General features: G+C 41.3%; 1 protein-coding gene and 1 long non-coding RNA gene across 2 annotated transcripts in view; one reads left to right on the plus strand and one right to left on the minus strand.

Annotated features, from left to right (window-relative positions):
* LOC141418482 (uncharacterized) overlaps nucleotides 1–15,164 on the plus strand; it is a 74,247-nt gene that overhangs the window by 1,013 nt on the left and 58,070 nt on the right. The window lies entirely within an intron of this gene.
* Gpr139 (G protein-coupled receptor 139) overlaps nucleotides 3,983–15,164 on the minus strand; it is a 38,699-nt gene continuing 27,517 nt past the window's right edge. The window contains exon 2 of the mRNA XM_020180053.2: nucleotides 3,983–6,142. Within this exon, the coding sequence (XP_020035642.1) occupies nucleotides 5,208–6,142 (935 nt within the window). The 3' untranslated portion in view covers nucleotides 3,983–5,207. The remainder of the gene's footprint in view (nucleotides 6,143–15,164) is intronic.

A 15,164-nucleotide genomic window follows, 5' to 3' on the forward strand; every position in this document is an offset into this window, starting at 1 on the left:
GAGAGTTCTCGAGAAGGCATCTCTCTTCTCTGTGGCCCCATTTGCTCCATTGAGTCTGAAAGTTTCTTCTTTTTTTTGGCACGACTTGAGACACTTTTCAGCAAATTCTCAATATCTACTTATCCCAGAAAATATAGGCCTCTTATTCCCTTGTTGTGTCTGGCAAGTGTTGGACTAATTGCACATCCTCCAAAGGAGCTGAGCTAACACAGGGAGCTGAGTTGCATTAATAAAAGGATGATTATTTAACAGTTCAACCTCCATTAGCTCACTTTTATCCTGCCTCTCTGAGTTGGTGAGCAAAATTAATGAGGATGCTGTGGCCATAAGGCTATGACTAACAGTTTCTGTTTGTGACCCTTTCAGCATATTCTTTGCTTTTCTGTACTTCCTCTCATCTTACAAGTCACTTTCACATTCCAAATTGATGCAAAGATGGATTGTGACAATAATTTGTGGGTGGCTGTCAGAATTGTGTGGGAAAATGTAGAGTGAGTTTGAGAACTGATAGAATCAATTTAAAACGTTTTACATTACAGAGAAAGGTCAAGCTGAGTGTTTTAATTCTGATGCGATTATAGCATATCTCATGCTTGGATGACCAGGTTTTGAACAGTTGCAACACTATTCCCAAACTCTAAAAAGGGCATAAAATTAATGTGATTTTTTTGGAGGATGACTCAGAATCTTGCAGAGAAGGCACTAAGGAAGAGTAGAGGGGGTGAATTGTTGAGCAAACTGGGCTCCACCCTGCAAAAAACCATTCAATTTTTTGGGTTTGCCATTCTCACCTATAAAATTATATACGATTGGAGGCTTTAAAATGTTCTGCCACTAACAACCACCCCACGAAGTACTTACTGGAATGATGGTTAGCCCCATTTTAGCGGCTAAGAGGAAATTGACACCCAGAGAGATTCAGAGCATTGCCCAAGGTCACACCGCCTGCAAAGTCACAGCCAGCAATAACAGACTCCATGTCTTGGGGATTTGACCAAGAAAGCAACTACTTACCTTGCAGGCAACTGGAAAAAAATTTACAATTTGCATCATTTTTTAGATAAGGACATCTTAAGCGACCATCAAGGACTTGATCAAGGCTACATATCTAGTAAGTAGTGGCACTGGGACAGAATCCATGATGATCTAACACTGACATTCAGGCTCTTAGCCAGGATGCTAGATTTCCATTTATGATTACAGCCATCACTTTCTCAAAGACGTATGGCAGATGTGATCAGAAGAGAATCCACATTTCTACTCAGTGAAAGAATTAACTTAGCACTATAGGAAGCAGTTCTCTGCTCTTCAATTTTGAAATGTAACTGGCTAACCAGGAGGCAGGTGGGTCTCTGGCTTTATTCTAGCACCCAGCACAATGGATAAGTAAAATGTCCATTTAAACCATTTAAAAGTTTTAATCAGTGTTCTGAAACTTGGAAGGATGTGCTACCATGTGGAATAAGCCAGGTAAAGACAGACAAATATCACATGATCTAAATAGAATGTAGAATCTAAAAAGCTGAAGTTTGAGAGATAGAGAGTGAAGCGATGGTTATTAGAGGTTTGGGAGGGCAGGTGGGGGAGAGGGGAGTTCTTGGTCAAAAGGTACAAGGATTCAGGGGCAAAGGGCAAGTTTTGCAATCTATTGCATGGCAGGGTGACTATAGTCAATAATAATGTGTTGTAAATTCCAAAATAGCAAAGAGAGCAAATTTCAAATGTTTCATCACAAAAATAATATGTAAGTGGGTGACAGATTGGTTAATTACGTTGATTTAATAATTCCACATTGAATGCATTTTTTAAAATGTGACATCGTACCCCATAAATGTATACAATTATGATTTGTCAATTAAAATATTAATTGAAAAATCAGCACTCTGCAATTGCTTGAACCTATATGCAAATGCCAAACACCAAGTGTGCACCAGGTTAGAATTTATTATAATACAAACAAGTCCAAACACAATATATTATGTAATTAAGAAAATATGAACATTTACTATTTTTCGGTGGTAACCTCCTATTCCATTCTTAGAGCTGGAACAGCCAACATTAAAGTCTTGGATTCCCTTCAGGTAGGGTCCCTGTGTTGGGTTAGTAGGCACCAACTGTGCAAAGTAATTTTTTTCCAATTGCAAAGTGTTCACAAGAACCTAAGTTCATGCCTTCTTGTGGTCTGTCTTTTATGATTTGTCTGTCATCTCCCTCCTTTACTTCCCATGAGACATTTCAGTCTTTGAGTTGTTCAAGAAAAAGACACAGCATGCAGGTACATGGTATCTTTGCAATGTCCAACCAGGGACACAATTCATATGGCAAGGAAGATGCTGTTAACAGTCTTTGAAAAATGCACCACGATTACCGAGCTAAGGCAAATTCTTGATGCCCTTGCTAGCAGCTGTTTACATCACAGACTTGGAAATTCAAGGCTTCATTTCCAAAACTGGCCTAGGAGAAAAGGTTTACAAATATTTAAGGTTAAAAAAATCCTCTTCTCTTTATAGTCCATCATCATTATTGTAAATAATAAGTTAAAAGTCCTTAGATGACCTGAAATCAACTTTAGGAGCTATGCATCGACTTCATCCGATGACCATAAAATATGTTTTCAGCAGAAGGTAACCACTCACTGAAGTGCTTTCAAGAATCGGACCTTTAGAAAAGATTATTTAGCAAAATAGAAAACGTCAGAAGGAAAAGTGATCACAATATATGTGGTAGAACCACTACTGTTAAGAGATGTAACAAATGAGCGTCAGAAGAAAACACCCAAATTTTTGAAACATTGACAATTTTTTACCCACAGTTAAAAACGTGGACCAGACAGCATCCAGATTCACAGACTTATTTTCCATCTTACATCTGTCCTCAAAAGAAATTGCTTAACCTTTATAGATATTGCACTTGGACTCATCCACATGTAGCTCCAATTGGCATTTTTCAGAGCTATGTGTTGTAAAAATAAATAAATAAATCTATGTATATCTATATATATATTCAATATAGGTAGCCTTTGGTCAATGTCCATTTATAAGGGGTGCCATGGAGTTGCATCACACACACAGTTAATGAACACATATTCAACTTCTCATGCTTGGCAGGAAAAAGACAGAGAGAGCAATGAAATTTAAGGAAGGTGGGTGGAATCTTCTCACCACTCAATGCCCTGGGGAGTGCATGAGACAGGGGGTTAGGGATCTTCTTGTCCGTCACTTGAACCTCTGCAGACCTTATCATGGAAGCATCTTGGTCTACCCAGTTGGTTCTACTGTTTTCAAATACATTCCAATCATACAACATGGTCCCCAAACACAAAGCTAGCTCTGTCTTTGTTTTAACCAAAGAACCAGCAACCTGTTTTAACCCTGGAGGAAATTTCAGCTGCCTTAGGTTTTTTAAGGTCCTTTTTCCTAAGGAGGTTGCACAGGTAATTTTGACAATGCCATCAGAATTTTGGTTTTTGCACTAACTTTAGAATCTTATTATCACTGGATCTGGTGGCACAAGGTGGTAATCATTTAAAGGAAGTAGGGACATCAGGACTAATATAACCCAGAATTGTACCGCATTGGTATTGAGGGCCTTGGCTGAAGTTTAAGGACTTTTCTATTCCATATTAATTTCTTTCAAATACCCTTAAAAATGATATAGACATCTCTTCCAATTTAGGGACAAAATTCAGTAAAATTCCAGCCTGTAAAACCAAGTGTTTCAGGTGGACTGTTTGCTTTTTGTTTGGTCACCAAAAATATGCAATTCCAAAATCATTCTGGAATATATCTTCCAAAACAGGGATGAATTCAAATACTGGGGATGTGGGAAAGTGGTAAAGACAAAATGCAAAATAAGAGGAAATTCAGCATGAATTTTCCTTTTGAAACACCATAGGACCCAGAGGGGTCTAATGTGTTCAATGCGTGTGCATCCGCACACACGAGTGGTGACTTCCAGAGAAGCCCTTACCCATTGTGTCCTATCTTTCTTGCCTTGGACAGGCCAGGGGAGAATAAATACATAAATTTATATTTTAGCATTTTGCAAAGAGTCTGGGTTCAACAGCTTCACTGACAATGGGTACCACCCTTTTGAGCCACATGCATCAAAGGACAGGCCAACAATCAGCAGAGGCACCCTGCCATTTCATGCCTCTCTGTGTTGGCCTCATGGCAGTGCCGGCTGAACTGTGGCAGGAGGTAAGAGACCTGCTTTAGACCAGGAGAACTGCAGTTTCTGACCTGTAAATATTACATTCCTTAGGAAGTCATTTCAAATAAAACAATTTGGTGGGAGCTTCAGCAAGCAAGGAGGCAGGATTGGCAACTTGACACCTAAAAAGGCTTTTCTTAGGAAGCTTGTGTGGGTCCACAACAGAAGCAGCGACTTTGAAGAAAGGTTGTTTACAACCAACACAGCGACGGATTGGAGCAATGGCAAGAGTGGGCTTGCTTTTTTGTTTTTCTGGGCTCAAAATATCCTCCTTTCCTCCCTACACACCAGGCAGGGTCTTTGTTTTGGAGGAGAGAGATAAAATCTACACAGTATGGTAAATACAAAATTTTATCCTAGACTCCAGGTCTAAGGGTCATAGTTATATTGATTTGGAGCCTTCCCATAAAAGCTCCAGTCAGAGTCTGGTTGGGATTTCATACTCCCTTCTGCCCATGGTGCCATTCTGTAGCCAGGGTGCCAGGGCTACTTAAAGACCACAATCCTCTCTAGGACAAATGGCACTTTGGGAAAAAAAATCCCAAATCAGTCAGCATTGAATGGCACAAGGAATTGATGGATGGCCTCAGCTCTTGGAAGAAGAGAGTGGCTCAGCTATATGCTACAGTGGCTTGGTGTGTCACATAAATGAGCAGTTGATTCTCAGTGACTGTGGATAGTACTAAGTTATTGACTACTTCTCTACTGTGGGTTCTTATTGGTCACAGGATGATGATACTTACAACTTCCAATGGCATCTTCAAACTGGTAGGAACTTTTGCTGTCAACATGATTTTGTGAAAAGAAACAAAGACATGACTCATGCTTTCCTTTCCTTTCTTTCACCTTTTCTCATCTGCCAGTCTGAGAGTTGCTCAGTCTGCAGAGAAAGAAATCAAGTTAGCACTCTTAAGGAGAGCTGTTTAGCCATGGGCTGGGATACTCTCCCATCTTCAAATGGATTATCCAGAGGCACAGGTGCCAAACCTGTGGGGTCATGGGGATACTTTTATAGGTTTTCCATTTTTGTCATACTGGTACACCAGCATCTTGATACAGTGTGAGTTCGCTGGCGAGATCCAGGGGCTACTGGTTATGGAAAAATTATGGTTGGTGTAGAACTGTACAGGTTGCTTCTGGCACTTGAAGAAGGCCTTGAGCGTGGCAGCCGCCATGGTGCGGAACCTCTTGCTGATGAAACAGTAGAGGAAGAAGTTAATGGCTGTGTTCAAAAGAGCCAGCATGTTGGCGATGTCAGACATGATGTGCACCAGCCAGCGGTTCTGAATGGGTGCCCCATAGAGGTGGTAGAGAATCATGACGATTCGAGGGGCCCAGAGGGTGGCAAAGATGGAGGTGATGGTGAACAAGATGGCGGTTGTTTTCCCTGTGGAGTAGCCACGAAGGCGGAAGTTGCTCTTCCTCCTGAGCTTGTATACAATGACTGAGTTCAAGATGAAGAAGATGGAGCAGGGCACCAGGTACACTGTAAAGCAGTGGATCCAGACAAGGACGTGATGCATGGAGGTACTTATGTAGTCTTCAGTCCAGATGTTGGGCCACCAGTAGTAGGGGATGCTGGTTAGAAAGCAGGTGATGTAAACACTGACAATGACTTTCCGGGTACGGGCTGGGTAGGATACTGTGTGGTATTTGAGTGGGTGGCAGACAGCGATATATCTGTCAATGGTTAACGGGACTGTAATCCAAATAGAGGTGTGAATGGATGAGAACTCCAGCACTTCTATGATCTTGTCTGGGACCGGAGGTATTTGCAAGTTCAAGATAAAATCTTCCAACAGGAAGTCCACAAACACAATGAAAAACAGGACCAAGATGTCAGCAGCAGCAAGTGCCAGGAGGTAGTTGTATGAGGACTTCTGCCTTCTGGCCACCAGCTGAGAGAGAATGATCACTGTCAAGATGTTTGCTGTGGGGAGAAGAGAATGGAGTTTAGCTGTGATGCAAGGATGATACCCATGGCTACTAGGGAGGCCCTAGGTGTATGGTTCTTGGGTCACTCAGATGGAAGTAAAAGGATTGAACCAATGTTTTTGAGGGACAACGTCTGCATACAATTTGCACCTCATAGAAACATCTCAAAGCTATTTTAAAGTTTACACTGCTCTTCTAGTTCATTTTCTCCTCACGAGGCAGTAGAGAAGGTGCTGTCATTATTCTACTTTAGAAATGAAGCTGGGGCTTTGAGAACTTAAGGGATACAGTGTTGTACAGCTCCAAGTTGCGGTGACATGACCCAAACCTGGACCCCTAATCCCAAGTGTCACATGCTCTTTCTTTTGTTTTCACTGCTAGAATGCTTTTTCCTGCTATGTGTTCAGGAAGAAGCCTGAGCTATACAAACTCTCTCTCTCTCTGGTTCTGGGGATAGAACCCAGAGCCTGTGTGTGCTTAGCAAGTGCTCGCCACTGAGCTACATCCCTAGAGACATAAACTCTTAAAAACATTTTTAGAATTTAGATTTTAGAACTTTTGCTTCTTAAGTGGATTTAGAATTGAAGGAGAAGAGATGATCATGACTTTCAAACTAATTTAAAATAAATTCTATTGATTTTTGGGACAGGTGATCTATGCACAGGGTACATAATTAAAAATAATAGTGGGGAAACGTGAATTTCTATTCTACTTGGATTCTCAACTTACCAAGTTCTATTCCCCTAGGACAATCATAACCAATAAATAATCAATATGTACATATGTCTATACATGATGTACGTATATGGTTTTTGCACAATCAGTAGCAATGTATTCTTTTCTCAAGGTCATATATGAGTTGAAAATGCATGCAACACAATTTCTGATCAGTTTATAAACAAATTTCTCCTTGAATAAGACACATTTAGAAAGTCACTAGGGACTCACTCCCAAATGATATTCCAGTGGGTCATATCTGGAAGTTATTCTGCCCATTGATTCTCATTTATTCTCACAATTGACCCTGAACATTACTAATTCTGTTTTGCAAACAAAGGTCTCAGAGAGCTTATGTCCTTTGTCTGAGGTCCAGCGGCAAAGGCAGAGTCCTATCTCTCTCCCTCCTCTTCCCCCCTCATTCCCTCTTTCCTCTCTCCCTCCTTTCTTTTCTCAGTAGCCATTAAAAATATGCAATGGTACCCATATGAAAACATCATATACTAGAGAAAAGGTTAAATCAAAAAGAATTAACCAAGAAGGTAACACACATGCACAGGAAATTAATGTGAGTCAACTCCCTGTATAGCTATCCTTATCTCAACCAGCAAAAACCCTTGTTCCTTCCTATTATTGCCTATACTCTCTCTACAACAAAATTAGAGATAAGGACAAAATAGTTTCTGCCCGGTATTGAGGGGGTGGAGGGGAGAGGGAGGGGGTGGAGTGGGTGGTAAGGAAGGGGGTGGGGGCAGGGAAGAGAAATAACCCAAGCATTGTATGCACATATGAATAATAAAATAAAAAAAAATCATATAATAAGTGCACTCACATGTACTCTGGTCTACTCATCACTCATATTTGATAAACTTGAACATTTTGCTGTTTCTTCAGCCTCTTTTAGAGACTGGAATGACACCACAGATATAGTTGATATCACTCCATTCCATTCTTTCTACTCCTTCTTCTTTCTCCTCCTTAGAGACAACCACAGGCTGTGGGCAGTGTTGTGCTCAGGGCCACCTTTGCATCCCGTTGCCCTTATATACCAATCCTGCCATGCTAAATGCTTTTTTTCACTCAACATGCCTTGAGACCTAATCATGTTGATACAGGTAGATCTCATTTACTCATTTTTGATGACTATGCAGCATTCCATTGTATGAACTCATTGCAATTTATTTATATAGAGATCACATGTAATTTATTATATCAATTCTATATAACACACTTAAATTGATTCCAGGTTTTTGCTACTACAAACACTGTTATTAGTGTATATTAGTGTATATGTTACACTGTATATTATATTTCTATGTGAAAATCCTCTTAGGTAGTCTATACACAAATGTATTTATTGTATTTTAAAACATTCATGCCTTCATCTTTATCAGCTGTTGAGAACTAACTGTAGAGTGGTTTTATTTATTTATTTTATTTTTGCACAAATATATGGTGGTGCATTGTAGCATTTACAAAAGTTCTTATAAAACATCAAATATATTATGGTTGAATTCACCCCTCCATCATTCTCCTTTATTCCCCTACCCCTGCACCATTCATGGAATAATTTCAACAGGTCTCATTTTTCCATTTACAAACATGTATACACAGTATTTGCACCATATTCGCCTACCTACACCCTTTCCCCATATCCTCCCCTCTTTCACTGGTACCACCCCCTCCCCTAGACAAGACCTGTACTACTCTCCTGTTCTGTGATTTTGTAACAGAAAAAAATGACATTTTTGTTTGTTTGTTTACAGGGAGTTTCCTGGTGACATTTCCATGTATATATGTATTATGACCTGAGTTGGTTCATCCCCTCTATTTTTGTCCTTTCTACCTATGTCCCCTTCTTCAGGTGGTTTCAGTAGGTTTAAGAATCCTATGTTCATTCTTGCTAGATAGTACATCAAGCACACCCTTCCTGACGTCCTTCGTGAGGTGGTTTCTCTAATTGACAGCAGCAGGTTATGAGGTTTCAGTTGTTTCAAACCCTCTCCATAGTTGGTGCTGTCATTTTTCTAAAGTCTGTGTTGCTCTTGCTCTTATCCAAAGCACTTTGAAATAATGTCTTGGAGTGATGGAGAGTTAAGTACTGTTCATATTAACCAATCAGCATTTCGCCCCAGGCACAATGCTCGTGTAAATATGGATGCTTGAATATTCCATCCTATTGGGTATGTTATACTGTTCCTGATACAAGCCACACTGCTGTAAGTCACTAGTTCAGAAATCAGGCCCATTAGAGCAAAGCCATTCATATTTGGAAACCTGACATTTTGAAAATTTATTTACACATTCAGCAATGATTTTAGGCACATGCACTGAGCTGTGCCCTGGAAGAGATGAAGGACAGAACAGACTCTGCCTGTCCTGCCTTCATAGAACTTAGAGTTTACCAGGGGAGAAGAACATTCACCAAAAAGCTGCAGAAGAGAATTGCAGAAAGTCAGCTATAGCAAGTCTTAGGAAGGGAGTTTGGGAGAGGTGATCTGAAAAAGCTGTGCCAAGGGAGTGATACTCAAACTGAGCTTGGAGGATGAGGAGGGAGGTAGCAGGCAAAAAGTGTGGGGGAGAAGGCATTTCAAGCAAAGGAAACAGCATGTGCAAAGGCCCTGGGTGGGGGAAGCATGGAGCACTAGATTTATTAAGGCAAAAACACTCGTATTGATTTCTCCTTGCTCTGTAAGCATTTTTGCATTTAATAGCTCTCTTTTATTAAACAGCCTTGCCATGTTCTTTTAAAAAGCATTCCAAAATGTTTTATTCATCCAGAAATCCTTTCAAAAATGTATTTTGCATTTACGTTCTGTGGGCAAAGATCTTCACCCCTGTGAAGGTGGGTAAAGATGGGCAATGCAGACATTTAGTGTCTCCACTTAAGACAGAGTAAAAGTAGCACACAAGTGGTCCAGTATTAAGGGGACCAATGAGAACACACACAGTGAGATTGGAGTCACTGGTGAACAGATGCAAAACAACAGGCAGAGGAGGGTGTGGTTGGAGGTCTAGGCTTCCTGTCTCTGCCTGTCCCATTCTAGTCACACACACTCAGAGCTTCTTGTCAGTCAGCCCCCAAAGTCAGGGCTGAGTCTCCCCTATTGCACCCCAGGTGTGAGAACCCAGAGGTGAAGCCTGTGGGGCTTGGGGCTGGGCTTGAGCTTGATGACTCTGCTACTTGCTGCCTCTTTGACTTTGGGCAGGTGTATTCCATCTCCCTGTGCCTCAGTGTCTTTCCTTATAAAATGAGGCTAATAAGAATATCCTCCTCATAGGTTGTTTTGAGTGAGATAATTTTTACAAAGTGGATGGCACTAGGTAACTATCCAGTGGCTGTGAGCTGTTGGTTCATGATCTGTTCATTCCACAAACACTAATTAAACATTTATTATGCTAGGATTGTTTGAGGTGCTGAAGACACAGGGATTAACAAAATAGGCAAGTTCCCTTTCGTCAAGGGGATTATAGTATAGTGAGGGAGACAGACACAATAAATGTGTAAGTATAAATAAATATACATCAAAATGCACAAGAGAATTTCAGCTAATGATACCGTAAAGGATAAAACCAAGGGACAAAGCAAATTGATGGGGCAGTTATTTTTAGGTTGGAAAGTGACATTTGCACTCAAAGAGATCTGCCATGATGGAAAAAAGATTCTAGGCAGTGGGAATGACCAGTGCAAAAGCCCTGGGACAGGAATGGGCTCGCTATGTTCACAAAACAAGAGAAATGGGGACATTTTTCCATTTCACAGATGAGCTCAAGGCTAGGATTTTTAGGTCATTTGTACAAAGTCACAAACTGAGCAAGTGGGGAAGCCAGACAGTGATTGATTTCAGCTCTGTGTGACTTTATGCTGCATAAAATTCTGCTTTGTTTATTTTTGGTCATAGGAAAGGGTTCTTAGCCCATTGCCTCTGACTTACAAAAGTCCCATCATTTTTCACAACAGAACCTCATTTCCCCCTCACCCCATCACTTGGTCAATGCTTACACCCATAAGTAGGTGGAAATGGATAGATGCTGAGGTGTCCCCAGAAAAAGCACTAAATATATTCTGCAGAGAGTGACTTTGTCACTTCTCTTTCTCCCCAGCTGAATGCTGTTTGAAGCATGGTGCTAAAAATTCTCCCTATCAAAACTCTTTAAAAAGATTCTGGTCCCACCTAATTAATGCTTTGAGGCAGACGAGTCATCAATTCCACACGAAATTGCTGGGCATTCATATTTGACATTTCCTGAAGTTTCTAGGAACTGCCTTTCTTGAGAAACTAACCTGCAGACACCAAGTTTCCCATTTCTTTTGCATGGTAGATCCTCTCCTCCCAAGGGAATACCCAGAGCTCTTAGGATCTTGGGGTGAGCTAGAGAGAGCCGTAGGGGACTGGAACCATGGCTGTGTATTGATTTTTTGAAAAAGAAGTGAGAAGGTAGAGACTTCAATTCTTAAGTCTTGACATTTGCTATCATTCCCCATTAAAAAAAAAAAGAATCCTTTTGGGTCCATGGTGGCACATTTTTCTTCAAAGAGAAAGAGTGGTTACCAACAGGGACCATGGGACTGTTGTATTTATAAGGGATGACTAAGCTAAGAAATTCAAATCATCATTGCTTGATTGCACTTCATAGCTTGTATTTCAAAGGAAGGGGCCGAGGCTTTCTGTGGCTGGGGAAACCCAACCCATTCTGCCTGAGCCAGGCCAAGAACTTGACCACCAGCCGGTCAGTGCCTCTCAGTAGCAATTCCTTTCTGTCAGTAGTGCTGTTGGATAGGTTTAAGCTCCCAGGTAATAGAGAGCCGATGTCTTGTGATTGCAAAACTTCTGGGTTTTGTTCTTGGAATTCATTTCCAGAATTTTGCACAAACTTAAGAGGACTTGGGGAATGGCTGAAAGAAAAACACAAGTCAGGTTGTTGGACCACTGAATGGTTGCCTGGCCCAGCGAGAGGGGAACACAGTCTTTCAGAGTATTTTCTGTGTCTGAGGTCACTGCGGGGTCCCTGCAGTTTCTGTGGAAGGGGCAACTGGACTGGGAGATAGTGCACTGACTGAGAGTTCTGGGTTCACATCTTTTAGTTCGGCTTTATTTCGTTTTTGTCTTTGAAAATTATTTTCTTCAATTGTAAAAGTAATAGACACTTGTAAAAAAGAAATATTGTGTCAGTGTGTAGTAATACGATTAGCTTACCTTTGTTGTACACTATCCCACTTAACCTTCGCACCTGCCCTGTGAGGTGGGAACCATGATTTGAGAGTTTTCAGATTCAGAGAGGTTAAGTCCCTTGATTAAGGCCACACAGCTAGAGGGTGGTGAACCAGGGTCTCAAACTAGGCTTTTTATGTCCTGCATGCATGCATTTCACTACTACCCAATGGTAGTCTGTTGACACCTCATCTTCCACAGATATGGCAGCCAGCCCTACAGATGGTCTTCCAGGAGTTGTTCCTGGTGTTCATGTCCTCATGTAGCCCCCTTTCTTGAGTTGGAGCTGGTTCTGTGACATCTGACTGACAGAGTGTGGCAGAAAGAATACTCCATGACTGCGAGGCCCAGGTCATAAGAGGGACTATGAAACATTTGCTCTTGGGATGCTCTCTCTTGGGACCCAGCTGTCAATTTGTGAGATGTCCATGCTACTTGGACAGTGACTTTAGTTGAAAGGCCCAGTTATAAGCTTTAAAGCCAAAATTCAGTATCAACTTTCAGGCATGGGAGTGAGCCACCATCTTAGATGCTCAACTCCGTGGAGCCTCAAGTGGTTGTAGACCCAGGAGATGCCTGGATGTAATTGTCACAGACCTGAAGCAAGACCCAACATGCAGAGCCCCATCTGTCAAAGAACTGAGAGGAATAATCATAAATCGTTGTTTTTGGTTTCCAGGTCTTGAGGTGGTTTGTTAGGTCACGATAGATAAGCAGAATAGATGTTTGTTAGTCATTTGGTGTTCATATCTCCAGAATTCTTATCCCTATAATAATAACATAATCAGTAGTAATGATCATCACAAGATGGGATTATGCAGGAATCCCATTGTGTAACTTGATTCTTTTCACTTAGAAATAAATCATAGATTTTTCTTCTCATGTCAATAGTATTTATGAAATGTTCTTCTGGATAATACTTATTATTACTGCTTTGGGGTTTTCTATAGAACTTCATTAGACACTTATGCATTTTTTTAGGATAAATAAAAACTGCTGGTTTAAAGGGTAGTATGATTTTCTTCCCTCTTTTCCTCTTGTCTTTCTATCTCTGTCATCGTTTCTCTCCCTCCTTAAGAAAACTAAGGGACTTTGTACCAGGAAAAGAGCTCAAACAGGAGCTATAAAAAGATTTAGGTTAGACACCAAGAAGAACTTTTCGATTACAATGTCAGTTATGTGCAGAAGAGCAGGACACTGACTGTATGGTTGTTCTGTCCCTGTAACTCTTAAGAATCGGACAGAGAATTGCTTATCTGGGATAATTAAATTCTTGGTGTAACCTTTGGCAAAGCCAGTTTCTCTGCATCTTAAAGTATGTTCTTGTGAATTTCCAAAAAGAGGGCCAGTCACCATTTCTGTTGCCATTGCCTGTTACTTAAATGCCTCCCCCACCAAAATTGTCCACCTTTTGCATTAAAAGAGGTCACCCTCCTGCCATGCAGACCCCTGGCATTGTAAGGAATTCCAGTGATTTTATTTTGCCCACTCCTTGGAATCCCCTAAGGTAGATGTGCAGGAAGAGCAAGTTCTCAGCCTCCTGGGGAAGAGGCTGGCAATGCCCTTGTTTAGCTGCTGTAAGGAGCAGAGACTGAGTTGGGTGTCGCCTTCCTCACTGATACCTGCCTACTTTGGGTCTCAGGGCAGAAGAAGGAGAAAGAAAAAGAGCCCGCTGCCATGTCTTGGTCTTTCAATCTTTCTGGCTTCTGTGGATGGTGCTGGGAGGTCTTCAGGAAGCTCTGCCCTGAGCTCTGTGTGGCACTCTGGGACAGGAGAGGAGCTGGGAGAGAGTCCCTGAGGGCAGCTGTCCCCCCATGTGTTTCCAAGTCTCAGGGACTGCAGGCCGTCCTGTGGGCACCTTTGTGTCTTGTGGTTTTACTTCCTGTAAGGCATAAACTTGGAAGTGGGGGGTTATTAGAGGCATAAAACTGACTGCGGACTAGTGAGGTGAAGGTTAGGCAGGAGGACTCCTCTTTAGGGGAAGGACAACCCCTGTGGAACGGCTTCCAGTTTCCTAAAAGCTCTGAAGGGTCATTTGGTCTGTTCATTTATTTGAAGGCTGAATCTCACTCAAATATCTGGATACCAAAGAATCTATCTTGATTTGCTCAGAGTCTGGATTCAAACCCCAAGAGAACCATTTCTAAAGGTTAGCAAGTGGCACAATCCTCTAAGCCTCAGTTCCCACATCTGTGACATGGACATCCTAATAAACAGTGCTCTCTTAGGTTGTTGTGAGGATGTATGAAATAATTTGTTTGCAGTACTTAGCACAGTTCCTGGCAAAGAATAAACACTCCAAAAATTAGCTGTTGTTACTTTTTTAACACCCAGTCAGCTTTCATCAGCAGACAATTATTGAGCATCTGTTAGAGACCGGGCCCTGGGTTGGATGCAGAGATGAGATGAGAGAGTCCAAGCTCTCAGGAATCCCAGAAAAGACTCTGGTTTCCCTCCATGGCTCATTCCAGGCACTGAAAACTCTGTCAACCTATGAGGTAATTCTTCCTTGCCTCTGACCTAAGCTCTCTAGTTACAACTGTGTACAACCTCCACCCCCACTTTCCTTCTCTGCTAGGTAGAGCATATCAGTCATTACCTACGGAAATAGAACCCAAAAAGCCATTATTGCAAAATGACACAGTTGTCTCTTGCATCCTCTGAAACAGTCTTTGGTTTTTTTTTCAAAACAAGTTAGTTCCTATTTTGATAGCTCTTCAATTTTCTTTGAAGTTTCACAGTCATATTCTTTTCTGTTACTTTTCTTGTGGATACCAAGAAAAATAATGGAAATAGGATACCATATATTTTTAAAAATCACATTTTAACACTCAAGTGGATACTTTTCCAAACTAGAGTTAGTGTTTCTTCATTGTTTCTCTCTTTATAGGGTCTCCTATCAAAAATGTTTCATCTTTAATCAATTGGTAGAGGCTAGCTAGGCACCATGTTGAAAAGTATATTTTCAACTGTGCCTGAGCCTAGTGGAGCTGGGATGAATTGGTGACGTCGGTCAAGGTAGAACAAATGTTGTGAACTTGTCCTGTGGGTTTTGAGCCCGGGATCCATGCTGTGCTGCCTCCTTGG

The sequence above is a fragment of the Castor canadensis genome, chromosome 17, assembly GCF_047511655.1.
Source record: "Castor canadensis chromosome 17, mCasCan1.hap1v2, whole genome shotgun sequence".
NCBI lineage: Eukaryota > Metazoa > Chordata > Mammalia > Rodentia > Castoridae > Castor > Castor canadensis.